The sequence below is a fragment of the Ruditapes philippinarum genome, unplaced genomic scaffold (genome assembly GCF_026571515.1).
Source record: "Ruditapes philippinarum isolate M1 unplaced genomic scaffold, ASM2657151v2 ctg1997_1_1_1_1, whole genome shotgun sequence".
NCBI classification, from domain to species: domain Eukaryota; kingdom Metazoa; phylum Mollusca; class Bivalvia; order Venerida; family Veneridae; genus Ruditapes; species Ruditapes philippinarum.
The window spans coordinates 29,129-43,638 of NW_026851791.1; the positions used below are offsets into that span (position 1 = coordinate 29,129).

Genomic DNA, 14,510 nt, shown 5'->3' on the forward strand with positions numbered 1-14,510 from the left:
CTGAAAAATAAATCCATTTTATGTACATTAAATGAACCAACAATGTAAATATGTTAAATTTTAAACGTTTTAATGATGTAAAATAAAATTCAACTCTGTAAATAAAAACAAACATCCTAAAACAGTTTGAATAATTATTTTATTGGTAAGCTATGTAAACATGCTATTTGATGAACAAAGTGCTAAAAGTGCAGTCTACTCAATGAATACAATTTTGTCTGTAACCATGCTTAATATTTGGCAAAACTCCATTGGAATAAAATTATCCCTTTTGAAATATTTATAAAGCGAAATAAATATGAATGGATCTGTTTGAGTTATCATTTTCATAAATTTCAGCCTTTTTTCATATTTGGACGGGTTTAAGGTTATGTCATGTGGCTACAAAGAGGGGGTGTGGGGGGTAAGGTCATAAGCGAGAAAGACACTGTCATATGGCGATTTTTCTATGTGAATTATTTCAGGCATGGGCTAGTTCTTGTGTAGAGCCTTCGACTATCTATTCAATTCCTGTTTAGCTATCTCACATTTCCAAGACCTTAACACAGTCACTTTCAGATCCTACCTCAGAGCAATGACAGGAAAGTGACTTTCAATTGACCCACAATATCTAGAATAAATCTAACCTTTTTGTTTCCTTCTTAGAATTAGCCTCTGTATTAGCATTGTTTTGTTTGTTCTCATTCTGATCTGGACTACCGTCTGCTGTACATTCATGATTACTTTCCTAAGAAATTAAACAGAAAAACAGGTAAATTTATAAATAATATAAGGGTTATATATTGTTTTTATATATGAATGGTGATTTTATTTCACTCAGACTAGTCTAGGAAATTGCAAGCTTTATAACATTTCTCAATACTAACTTCATCAAATCCTCACCTTAGTGCTGTAACAGGTAAACTCCTATTAAAATTCAATAGCAGTTAACATATTACTGCACTAAGGTGATAAATTGTAAGATTCAAATGTAAAAATAACCTATTCAGACACCATTTTTAAAGACTTTTTAAGGTTCAATGTGTGCAAATGTGATAAATTTTATTACAAGAGCTGAAAATAAATTCATCCAAGAGTTTTCATATCTATTTATTTTTTTCAAGTCTGGACTGACCAGTACTGTCGTCTTATAAGGGAACAATGTGACAATTATTGTTTAATTTTTTTTCTTCACAAAACCATTCCTCTATCTTTTTGTCCCTCATAGCAAATGATTTTTGTCATAGGTAGGAAAAAAAGTGATTTTTTTCGAGAAAAGAAATCGGAAAAACATGAATTTAATTAATATATTTTAATACAAATAGAAAATCAGGGCTTGTAATTCTAAAAACGCTGAAATTCAGGAATAATTCTGAAAACCCTCGCCAAATTGTAAATCAGATCTAATTGATTGATCATTATGTGTACAGCTTTAAAAAAATTACATGTAAATGTTTATAAATGTGTTTTATATATTTATGTATAAGCCAGATTTGAAAACACCTTTTTGGTTAAAATTTCAAAATGAGAAAGTTTACTTGTATGTGATTGTTTATGTGATAAAACAGTAATTTGACTGCATTTTTGTGATCTAAGTCTCGCCCCTTCAGAGGTCATGATTGGTAAAATATCAAACAAGTTGCAACTTTCCTGATAGTAAGTCTTGCTTAAATTTCTTACTGTACTTTTTTATAACATGCATAGTTTAAACTGTTTACTTTATAAAAAGAGATTATTCTTTTAGTATAACTTAGTGTGCTTAGTGAGCAATATGTTCTAATTGTGCTTATATATTTGACAGAAATGCAATGGATTCCTGGGACTGTTCTGGAAATCTGGAGACAAAATAATTTAGATTTTTGTCCATGCAATATGGATTTAGGAAAACTTATAGAAGTTTATTGGATTTTAAAATGGTAATTATTGTGCTGAATTTATATTTTCTTCTTAACCAGTAAGACACTACAGTACATGATTTTAGCTCTCTTCTGAGCCAAAATATTTCAATAAAGTCAAACTTGAGAAAAATTAAAGTACTAAGATTTTAGGAAAAGTAAAATTAGATTCAAGATTTATGTTATGTGCGATTAATGACTAATTTTTCAGTATTTATAACTATATTTCTACTGTGTTTCTGATAAATTAAGGGCTTTTTTGTTTATTTTGACCTCTTTTTGGTAATTTACATGGGTTGCAAATTTAAATTGGTTGCTTCAAAATATTATACTTAATACATTTTCAAAATTTTTATTAAAATAAGCATGAATCCTGAGATGTGCTTCTTTAAAGGGCTTAACAAAATGGCTGTCATATACAGGATTTGAACAAATGCAAAATTCAAGTTTGACAGGTCACATTTGCACATTTACTTAATACACAAATCATTTTTGACAGCTAATATACTTATCTAAATGTATGAAACAAAATAAAAGTGTACTTTTGAACTTTATAATGCCATTAATAACACTTCAACATTAAAACAGGAATTAGACTGCAAAATATATCCTAATGAAAGCGTGCATTTCATACAATAAGTGCACAATTTTTAATCAGACAGAAGTAAGCTAATTCTAATCTGTTTAAATTTCTTTGTATTATCCTAATCACCAAGCGAAATAACCTGGTCAAGCAAGGATACGCTGATATAGTCTGATAAAACATTGCAGCAGACGGTCAATTCCAACTCAAAGATTACTTAAGTACCCAAAGTGGTAAAATTAAGCAGAAAGAAAAGGACTAAAGTTTAATACTAAAGACTAACAATGATGATAAACAGTATTGTAAGTGTCTTTTTATCATTTAAAGATTCGAAATATTTTTTAAAGGTCTGCCTAGATAATAGAATGCGTATAATGTTTAAACATTTTGTGAGAAATTCATGTGAATTTATCATCTTTTTTCCTCCTTTTTAAACATATTTACATACAAATTCAAGAAATAAAAGCTTTAGAAATGTTAATTTAAGAACTAAATGCTCAATTTCTATATAGAAAATTCATTTTTCATTTATATTGACACGCTCATTTCCTAAACTGGCAAATAGGACACCTTTATAAAGAAACTAAATTGGTTATTTAAAGTGTTTAGGATTTCTTTGAAGCATTAAATGTTAATTGTTTGCGATTCCTATGGCAAATAGTCCAAACAACTATAAAACCATTTAATGTAAACAGAATTGAGAGTGAAAATCATTTAGAGTGTTTTATATTTGTACTATTTAAGCACCTACGAGGTTCGGTGCAGGACAATTTTAACACTAAAGCTCTAAGGAGATATTCAACGCTCTATAATTACATTGGTACGGTCAATATTATCTCCAGTTTGTTAAATATTTGTCATCGATCAACTTATGCAAATCACTATGCATTAATTTATTCAACAGCTTATATAGAATTTATAACTTCTTATGATATAATAAATCATGAAACCGGCAAACATATTTTCAGACTTACTAAACAACCGCAAGTTAAAAACTTTTCAAAGGAGAAAAAAAATTAACAAACACGGATACACTGAAAGAAGTGTGAAAACTATCATAAATTTTCTAAAATGACATTTTGAACAATTTTTTTAAAAGAAGTATATCAAACGTGGGTATACGCAGAAAACAATTTTTCATTCAGTGGACAGTGATACATTGACGGGAGTGTAATATCATTTGAAATTTTTGCGATAAAAGTGGACGTTTAGGACATGATATGATTTAATACTGCCAAGGTAAGTAGCGGGCATATCTTGTTGATTACACTTGCTGGATAAACAAAAGTCAATCTTTAATCTTATTAATAACATATTGATTGCTTAAGACATTATCGGCACTTGTCTTCAGGGCAACTTATGGCAGACGACAAAAACAAGTTTGTCTCATGTTCAATACATAACTTCCATTTTTAACCATAGCTGAATATAAATTTTTAATAAACAAAGATAACCCTCGCACAGCTTAAAAAAAACATACAAGACAAAGTTATTTTAGGTTATTGTAATGAAATGGATTATCCCGAGATTTTGGCAATTTTAAATTAAAAAGTCAGGACACGGTGGGATTCTCTGTGATAAAATCTTTCAAGTTGGATATTTACTATTTTATAGGCAATTATTCCTTTCAAAACATGGAGGTAAGGTTTAGTTTAATTTTACTTTAATTTTACTTTAATTTCTTTTAACGTTTCTTCTACATTTCAAGCAATCTTTTAACAATGGATATATTGAAATAACATCTTAAATAAGGTTTATTTCTGAAATTAAATTGACTTTTATAAACATAATAGTCTAAATATATTCCGCGTAATTTCAATATCTTACTTATAAATTCTTAAAAAAAAGTTCTCCATCATAGTTAAATTAAAACTTTAACTTATTCTTATACCTACACATTTATCTTATTAATATTTTTTTTCTTAATTTTACATCATTTACTGACAGATACATACTTAAAGCAGAGTTTCTCTATCCTACCATATATTAGAATTTTGTAATTAAATGAAGGCTACTTTCCTCTCCATTGTCTTAAGAAATATAAAAATCAATTTCTTAAAACCTTAATAACATTATTGTGATCATAAGTTGGAGTTTTGGTCTTGAACTTACTTACATTATTAAAAAATGGTCTTAATAGTGGGGTGGTCTTAATTCCGGGGTGGTCTTAAGTAGGGATTCTACTGTTGTTAGGTCGTAACTACTAGAACCTACTAAACTTCTTTAATGGACTTGTGCAGCTTCCTTTTTTGGAACTGTCCAAAACAATTTTTGGAATATCATGATGAAAACTTAATATAAGTCGGCCAGTAGTATAGAGCATGGCCAGACTGCACAGTTGTACTGGCTGACCTGGCTGTTGACTGTAACAGTTGGCAAAGGCTAATCATATTCGGTTCCAGTGGGTTAAGGGTCAAGTCATCCAAAAGAGCAAATGTTTACAATGTTACAATCAACAAAAAAAGAAACTCAATTATCTCCTTCAAACAGAATATTAAAGAATTGTCTAACATTTCCGTTCACCCCAGGGTGTTCACTAGCCATGAAATCCTGAGGGTCACTTTGACTAAGTTTTACCGACTACAAGGTCAAATCCCCATGATTTTAACAAAATTTGACCCTCCAGTTAAAATCTTGAGGGTCAAATCAAGCCTTTTGGAAATTTGAAGAGTCAAAGAGTCATTTCAAGGGTCAAACGGACACCCTGCACCCCAAGGAATAACTTTACATACAATTTTCCGAGGGAAATTACTAATTTAAAGGTTCAATGATCATTATAACAGAACTTACAAATCACTAACCACTTTGATAAAACATTCATCATAGAATACCTTTAATACCTTTATTCATACTTTAACTATTCAATATACCTCGTCATTTAAATATTTTACAATTTTCATTATCATTTTCTTTTTTCGCTGGCCGACAATGTACGGTATATCAATACAGGTGTATTAAGATTAAAGGTAAATTTCCATTCATCCTATCATTTTCTCCAATTAAGCTAATTAAAGCAGTGATCAATATAAAACGGAAATCAGGGGAACACATTTTGAATAAATCTGAAAGCCTTTTACCTTCAATCTAATGAAACATGCTAATATAATGATAACATAAAAGAAGCAAAATCTGATCATTAGACATTGTGTGTTAAGAATGGTTAAAAATTATTTCTGTAAACAAACTATAGTTAAAGCTACATAAGGATTAAAGCCAACCAAACAAACAGTTCCATTAAGACTTTACTTTTTTCATTTAAGAAACCACTTAAAATATCTATGTTTCTATATATTAATATTTGTGATTTAAGGAAATACAGCTGCATTGTGTCCCATAAAAGGTCTTGATTTCATAGAACATGATAAATTGTCATGATTTATCTAGTTTGTCAAGGATAAAGTTGCTTTTTAAATTCTTGTTTTGTTCTTTTTTAAACCCAACTGTTGAATTTGTGCAAAATACTGGAGTAATTTTGAAGCAGTTTTCATGCATTCGAGTCTGCTTCAGCAGCCTGAGGAATAAGGTCTACAGTTTTGCTTTTAATCAAATTCAAAGGAGTTAGAGATTTAATTCACAGAAAAACTCAATCATAAAGGATAGGAGATTTTTAATTCTTTGATTTTAGATCAACGATTTAGTTTAAATCAAAGTTACGAACTTTTTCATCAGACAGTTTTCGTCAGACTATCAAATTTATATATCTTCATGTATTTATGCTATTTATAAATAAATTAAAGAGATTTTCTCTGTTATGATAACTGTGGTATCATTCGTACAAACACCCGACACCCAGACAAAACAAACTGAAAGTGAAAGGTATAAAAATCCATATTTGAACATTAAGTGTATTAAATATTCAATTATCGTACTATCTCCCCTTTCAGAAATCCATGGATAAGTCTGTATCATTTTTCGGTAAATTGGCCGGTTTTCAACGGCCTAGAATAAAGTCTGTTCAATATTTTATGTTAATCTTTAGAAAAGTATCAATGGTATACAGTGAGTTAGATATGTTGATGTCTTTCAGCGAACCAAAAAAATCGGAGTTTGAAATTATTGACTTCGATTCCTCACAATTGTTAGCTTGAATGAACCCATTAGCTTAAAGCTAAAGAATTGTCACTTATCTATTTTTCACTTAAATAGCTTTAGATGCCGCTTTTCAAGATTTTTCAATGGTTTACATAATTATTTTTATATATATCAGTTTGTTTAGTGTGTATATTGAAAAACATTTCTGAAGCAGTATTCAGTCGCAGAAAAAATTGTTTCATTATAGTTTTAAATAATATTTGCAGAACAAAAAAAAACGCACAAAAAGTTCAGTGATACGGATAGATCAGATTTTTTATAACAACAGTAAATCATGAATAAACACAACTTTTTCATTCAAACTTAACTTTTATCAAATGTGATAACATGGGAAATATAATTTAAATGATTTTCACTTTGCTAGATTTTGCTTCTTAAAATGACAGCATTAGGTAAGAATGCAAATTTGACTTACTTATCTTAATCTAACTTGAAAGGAATATTGAAATTTACAAGTTTTTTGCTATTTATTTCAATATTTTCATATCATTAAGGAAGCTCAGAAAGCATAATATCTGAACACCGAAGGTGGGTAAAACTATTTTGATGACGTTTATATCTTAAATTTACCTTAAAGCTGTTTCAGTAATAGATTATCATTGATTGCCATAGGATTATAGTAAAATATGATCACAGAAAAAAATTATAATCATAAAATTGTCAATGTTGTATATTAACATTTTCAACATATATCTGATACAAAATTCAATATTTGTGTTCGATTAAACCAAATAACTCTAAATATCTTAAATGAACTTGTCCATTTTTCAATCTGGACATAACCATTCATCATTTTTAGGGAAAACTTCAAAATAAGTTCTGACTGAGTAGTGAACAGTGCAAACCATGATCAGATGGTACGTTAGTGCAAGCTGGTCTAGGTATTGGTCACATGTGTAGAATCTGTTGCTGACATTAGACTAAAGGCCTACATATCATCACCTTAGTGCAGTAACGGGTAAAGTCCTTCTAAACTTTACAAGAGTTAAACATTTATTGCACTAAGATAAATTACATGTAATATACTTCAGGTAACGGAATTGTCACACTTTCATGAGCCCGAGATGCGAGGGTACCGACTGTTAGAAAAGGAAGCAGAAGATGTTGTACGGTGCGTGAAATATGACAGAGAGGAAGATGTGGTTCGTTTATTATTAAAGAATGATCGGGATTCGAGGGAAATTTGTACAATAATTGTGCAAGATGGTAGCACTGCTCTGCATGCAATGGCACAACAATCTAGACCCCAAATTCTTCAGGTATCTTATGATTTTACATTTTTTCACTCAATATATTTTGAATGCTCGCTGTCCTTAAAACCTATATACATTGAGCCTGTCCATATTTCGTTTCAATCTGGGCAAAACCATTATTTTAATGTAAAATTTCAAAATATGTAGAGAGAACAATGCAAGCAATGATCATATGGATCAAAAAAATTTCTGCCAAAAAAAAACAACAAAAAACAACTAAAGTGATGCTGTTTTGAACATTAAATAAATTTCCATTTCATTCTACATATATCTTTATCATACAAAAATCAATTATGTAAGAAAGTTTATGATCTGCAAAAAGGCAATTTTAAACTGGGCCTTGCAACGTAAATGAATAATTTCCTGTATGTGCTCATTGTAGTTTTTAATTTACGACATTCAATATCTTTGAATCAATAAACCTATGTTTGTGCAGAGAATTGAAGTTTGAAGTATTCTAGCTGATATGTAATCATAAACATATCAAATTCAAGTGTCCTTAAAGCAGACGCAAATACTGAGGATATAATAATGTAGAAACAACTTTCAACACAGACAAAATTATTTCATAGCTGAAACTTTAACAGCCTCTCTTTACTAAATTATAATATGAATTAATAATATGAGTCTAAATAATCCAAATTTTCCATACAATAAACAGTGCAATACATGAATGAACTTTAATTATATTTAATATTCTAATTATCCAACAAACACTTTCCGTACTTTTTACATATACATGTATATATATTAAAATGCTTAACTTGTATAACTTATTATTAAGGTTACACATCATGTTTAGAAAATTTAAACTGACAATAATTTTTTTAAAACCTATTTCAGTTACTTCTTGACCTTGGGGTGAACATTAACGCCAGAAATAATGAAGGCAAGACGGCCCTACAGATGGCGCTGTTGTACAACAATCTACTTGCTGCTCGCATGCTTATTGACAGCGGTGCTGATATAAACGAGACACTTTCTAAACGTACAGGAATGTCGTTATTACATAAACTTGTAATGAGAGACAATCTGCAGGGTACGCATCTTTTGGTTGAACGTGGTGCCCTCGTTAACGCTCGTGACATGGCTGGAAGAACGCCCCTACATTTAACGCTGCTAAGGAATAGTGCTAAAATGACTCAGTATTTAATCGAGAAAGGGGGAGAAGTAAACGCAATTGATGGTAACGGAGACAGTTTGTTACATGTAGCTTTACAGTATAGAAATACAGACATCACAAAACTACTTATTCAAAAGGGAGCAGACGTAACAATTAAAAATAAACAAGGAATGACGCCTTTGCATTTAGCAGTTGATGGACCTTTCGTAGACATAACACGCATTATTCTAAAAAAAAGTACAACTAATGTGAACACAAAAGAAAAACTTATGGGAAGAACTCCACTACATTTAGCCTGTGCTCTAAACAACACGCAAATTGTAAGAATGTTGACAGATCATGGTGCCGATGTAAATCTGTCAACAACTTTTCGAAAGTCACCACTTCATATAACAGCAAAACACGGTGCAACTGAAACAGCCCAATTGCTTATCAGGCAGCATGCCAATGTTAATATGCTCACAACAGGAAATAAAACGCCACTACACGAGGCAATCGAATACCAAAGTTTCAACATCGGAACTTTACTAGTTCAAGCAGGAACAAATATCAACTTTCGGGATCTTCATGGATTAACTCCCTTGCATTATGCTGTGAATGCAGATGCCTTAAGTTTCATGACCTATTTACTTCACCAGGGTGCAATGATTAATGCACGAGACAATAGACAAAAGACGGCACTTCATCATGCCGCCCAACTTGATAGCCACGACATATGTATGATGCTTTTAAAAGCTGGCATCGATCGTGACTCACCAGATGAGGATAACAAGTTAGCGGAATTCTACGCAACTTCCCCGCAATTAAAAACTATTCTCAAAGAAGGGCATGAATCTAAGAAATCTGACAGCAAAAAATCTCCATCAAAACAATAAGAAAATTTTTAGTAACTGTGACTTGTTAAAAAAAACAAACAAGACAAATGGTAGGCCAATAATGTATCATATTCGATAAATTACTTCCTGCAACTGCCTTAGCTTCAACCATCTTTTGTGTTTCAAACTTTAATCAGCTTTTTTCTTTCAAGTGGAAATTATTTATGCACTCTGTGATGAATTAATTTTATTTTTGTTTTTTATCTATTTATTCTTTCTATACACCTTTTACATGTTATTTCATTGTTATTTTGTTACAACTGTTTAGCTATCAGTACTTTTTGTGATAGGAAATAAACTGATCATTTATTATAAAAAAAAGACACATTTGTCACTGTCATCTGTCACCTGAGTAGAACCACCGACGTTCCATAAGCTAGCTGGATAGCTTCCTCACATGAAAGAATCCAAAGTCCCTGTTGGGATTCGAACCCACAGCGGTGAGGGGCAAGTGATTTGAAGTCAACAACCTTAACCACCCGGCAACGGACGCCCCTTCTATATTGAAATTGTTCAAATTAAAATTGACCATTGTAACAGAACATGTAAATTATATTAAATAAATCAGCAGGATTCAGAAGTCTTGATATGCAAAACAAAATAACAGCAGTCAACTATGGTTCAAAGTGTTTCTTTCAAGAGATCACATGTGAGTGCAAGTCAAATTTTGAGATAAAAAATTAGATTTTTTTTTCGATATACAACAACAGTAGCCTTGTGAAGAGCATAATTTTTTATACCTTGTTTTGCAAAAACACAAGTTTAATAGCTGACCATATCAAACTAAAGCCTGTTAAAGAAATGGTTCTTGATTTAAGGGATTGGTCCTAAGACTGGTCAGTCTGATACCGGTGTAATGTGAGTACAGGAAAAGAATCTTGTCAGTGTGTATACATAATTATATTTCAAAGAAGCAGACGTAAAACATATACTATTTAAACATACTTCTTAAACAAGACAATATCACTAATATAAAGTAAAACATTGTTGAGGTAGAAATACATCTAGCAAACATACACAAAGCATACACATTCACTGACCTTCACTTGACCTTCTTCTCCTGGTTCCTGTGCCATGGCAGCAGCCAGGACACAATGTAAACAATCAGGTGATTGGCTAGCATTTCCATTATGCTCTACTTCCTGTAAAAACAATACAAACGGTCAAATTAAATATTTTATTCAGAAAAAAAAACCTCGAGGAATAAATCCATTCATTGTAATATTAACTTTTCATGAATGGTTTTATGACTAAAATTTCAGAAAGTTAACAAAAGTTGAAAGCATAATTATGAGCAAGGAAACTTTAGCTTTTTTAGCTTTGATGTACATGTATATTGATTTTACAATAAATTAACTAACAGGCCATGCCTACACTTTTTTCAAAGAAACATAGACTAATTTGACAGAACATTTACCTTGTTTTTATCCAGGCTGCTACTTGGTGTATTTCTTGGGCTATGGGGACTGTGAGATGACCTTGACCTGTCTATAGGACCAGCTGACTGTATCCTCCGAGAGGTGAGATCTAATTTTAGATCTAACTTCTCCTTGAGCAGTGATGTCATTGGGCGAGGAGGGTACTCTACAGGCTGTAATGAAAATAATGACATAAAATTTTTGCATTATTATGATATTATTTTTTTTTTAAACAGGAATTTAAATTTAAGATTGAATAGTAAGAGATGTCTGATCATGTCCATTTCTGAAAGATATTTGGTATTAAATAAGAATTCTGACAATAATATTAAATGTGTTTGCAAAAACCTCAGTGTTTTTGTTTAACTTAAAATCTTAAAGAATAAAAACAACAACAAAAGAACACTTCAAGTACACAAAAAAAATCATAAATACATGTACATGTATAGGTATTTTTTCTAATGCCATACATAAAGCACATAGCTATAAGAATAAATGTTAAATTAACAACACTTACAGGCGTCTTTTTGTGAGCATATTCATCTGCCGTTGGGTTCCAACCTGCAGGCGAGAAGATGAGAGGTGTAGAAGTGTCTCTACCAGGGGTTGTTGCAGGGTAATTAATGTGGCCATGTAGAACCTCCTCTGGTGAGTTTGGGCGTAAAACCTGATCTGCTGCTACATTTGACCGTCTGTTAAGTTCCTTGCGTAGATCTTCTATTGTGTGAATAGTGAACCTGAAAGAAATGGTACCCTATAATATATATTTTAACACAATGATAATACAATATTCTTATTATATACATGTAATATCATTATAACAATTCATAGTCATCACTTTTGTTTTATCTCAACAAAATATCTACAAAAAAAATTATAATTCCCTTTCAGTAAAACAAAAATAAAACGAGAATAAAAACAAACATTTAACAAATACCAAAAACTTGAATGATTTAAACGAGAATAAAATGACTTAAACAAATTCTGGCATGTAAAAGCAGGTTGACATGGCCCTTTACTGATGTTATAGGGAATTCAATATTATTATATATTATTAAGTTCCACTCTTTTTTATGCATAAATTAAAACTTAGAATATGACAGTTGCTTAATCTAACAACAAGAAAATAGCAGTCATACTAAAATAAACATGACCATGAACTATTTTATAGATGCAGTGACATAATATATTTTCAATAGATTACGTCATATTTAACAATATGCACTATTTTTTTTGTGTCATTCTACCATTACATACATGCACCATACATCAAAACAAAGAGTTAAATCATAAAAAAACACAAAATGAAGGAAAACATGATCAAAATAAACTAGAACTGCCACTATCATGGCGTGAATACCCCCGCATACCACTTTGTCAGAATCAACAGTGGCCATTTAGAGCTCAAGGACAACCTCCCTGCCAAATCTGAGGTTACTAAGCCAGTGCATTGCTAAGTTATGTATTCTACATGCTTCAAATGTGAAAATGTCAAAATCAATACATTGCGGACAGGACATTCTTTAGCAATTGAGAAGAAAAGCTTTTTTTTTTGTCAAGGTCCCTGTGACCTTGACCTTTGACCCAGTGACCTCAAAATCAATAGGGGTCACCGTATAGTCATGTTCAACATCCATGCCAAATATGATGACTGTTGGTCAAAGGAATCTTAAGTTAATGGGTGGACAACTTTTTTGAAGTCAAAGTCCCCATGACCTTGACCTTGATCCAGTGACCTCAAAATCAAAAGGGGTCATCTACTAATCATGATCAACAACCATGCCAAATATGAAGACTGTGGGTCAAAGGAATCTAAAGTTATTGGGCAGATAAACTTTTTGAAGTCAAAGTCCCTGTGACCTTGACCTTTGACCTGGTGACCTCAAAATCAATAGGAGTCATCTACTAATCATGACTTACCTCCATGTCAAATATGAAGACTGTGGGTCAAAGGAATCTTAAGTTATTGGGCGGACAAGCTTTTTGAAGTCAAGGCCCCTGTGACCTTGACCTTTGACCTGGTGACCTCAAAATCAATAGGGGTCATCTACTTATCATGACTAGCCTCCATGCCAAATATAAAGACTGTGGGTCAAAGGAATCTTAAGTTATTGGGCAGACAACTTTTTTGAAGTCAAGGCCCCTGTGACCTTGACCTTTGACCTGGTGACCTCAAAATCAATAGGGTTCATCTACTAATCATGATTAATCTCCATGCCAAATATGAAGACTGTGGGTCAAAGGAATCTTAAGTTATTGGGCCGACAAGCTTTTTGAAGTCAAGGCCCCTGTGACCTTGACCTTTGACCTGGTGACCTCAAAATCAATAGGGGTCATCTACTAATCATGACTAATTTCCATGCCAAATTTGAAGACTATGGGTCAAAGAAGTCTTAAGTTATTGGGCGGACAAGCTTTTTGAAGTCAAGGCCCCTGTGACCTTGACCTTTGACCTGGTGACCTCAAAATCAATAGGGGTCATTTACTAATCATGACTAACCTCCATGCCAAATATGAAGACTGTAGGTCAAAGGAATCTTAAGTTATGGGCGGACAAGCTTTTTGAAGTCAATGCCCCTGTGACCTTGACCTTTGACCTAGTGACCTCAAATCAATAGGGGTCATCTGCTAAGTATGACTAACCTCCATGCCAAATATGAAGACTAAGGGTCAAAGGAATCTTAAGTTATTGGGCGGACAAGAAAAAACCGACGGACGGACGGACGGACGGCCGGACGGACAGCCGGACGGACGGACAAGCTGATTCCAGTATACCCCCCTTACAACTTTGTTGTGCGGGGGTATAACTAGAACTGCCACTGTCATGGCGTGAATACCCCAGCATACCACTTTGTCAGAATCAACAGTGCCCATTTAGAGCTCAAGGACAACCTCCCTGCCAAATCTGAGGTTACTAAGCCAGTGCATTGCTAAGTTATGTATTCTACATGCTTCAAATGTGAAAATGTCAAAAAAAAAGGGGTCATCTACTAGTCATAAATAACCTCAATACTAAATATGAAGACTGTTGACAAAAGCATTCTGAAGTAATTGAGCGGACAAGCTTTTTTTAGTGAAAGCCCCTGTGACCTTGACCTTTGACCCAGTGACTTCAAAATTAATAGGGGTCCCTTAATAGTCATGATCAACCTCCATGCCAAATATGAAGACAGTCAGTCAAAAGTTTTATTAAGTTATTGGGCAGACAAACTTTTTGAAGTCAAAGTCCCTGTGACCTTGACCTTTGACCCAGTGACCTCAATATCAATAGGGGTCATCTACTAACCATGAC

The 14,510-nt window shown here is 32.3% G+C and overlaps 2 protein-coding genes across 4 annotated transcripts in view; one reads left to right on the forward strand and one right to left on the reverse strand.

Moving 5' to 3' along the window:
* The window catches only part of LOC132739714 (uncharacterized), a 71,592-nt gene that overhangs the window by 15,837 nt on the left and 41,245 nt on the right, over positions 1-14,510 (reverse strand). Inside the window, 4 exon segments of the mRNA XM_060727503.1 lie at positions 627-727; positions 10,841-10,942; positions 11,218-11,391; positions 11,736-11,955. Of these exon segments, the coding sequence (XP_060583486.1) occupies positions 627-727; positions 10,841-10,942; positions 11,218-11,391; positions 11,736-11,955 (597 nt within the window).
* LOC132739702 (putative ankyrin repeat protein RF_0381) lies at positions 3,272-9,824 on the forward strand. Of its 3 annotated transcripts, XM_060727473.1 has the most exons (4): positions 3,272-3,696; positions 4,072-4,097; positions 7,581-7,808; positions 8,646-9,824. In XM_060727473.1, exons 2-4 carry the CDS (start codon positions 4,092-4,094, stop codon positions 9,798-9,800), a joined length of 1,389 nt encoding a protein of 462 aa, XP_060583456.1. In that variant the 5' UTR covers positions 3,272-3,696; positions 4,072-4,091; the 3' UTR covers positions 9,801-9,824. The 3 variants fall into 3 exon arrangements, with proteins under 3 accessions (XP_060583456.1, XP_060583465.1, XP_060583475.1); XM_060727482.1 differs by lacking the exon at positions 4,072-4,097 and having other exon boundaries at positions 3,275-3,696; XM_060727492.1 differs by lacking the exons at positions 3,272-3,696; positions 4,072-4,097 and adding an exon at positions 6,755-6,941.

Excerpts from the sequence above, each read along its gene's own strand:
- LOC132739702 (XM_060727473.1), top strand. Across the intron at positions 7,809-8,645 it reads CTAGACCCCAAATTCTTCAG|TTACTTCTTGACCTTGGGGT; the intron begins GTATCTTATGAT and ends AACCTATTTCAG.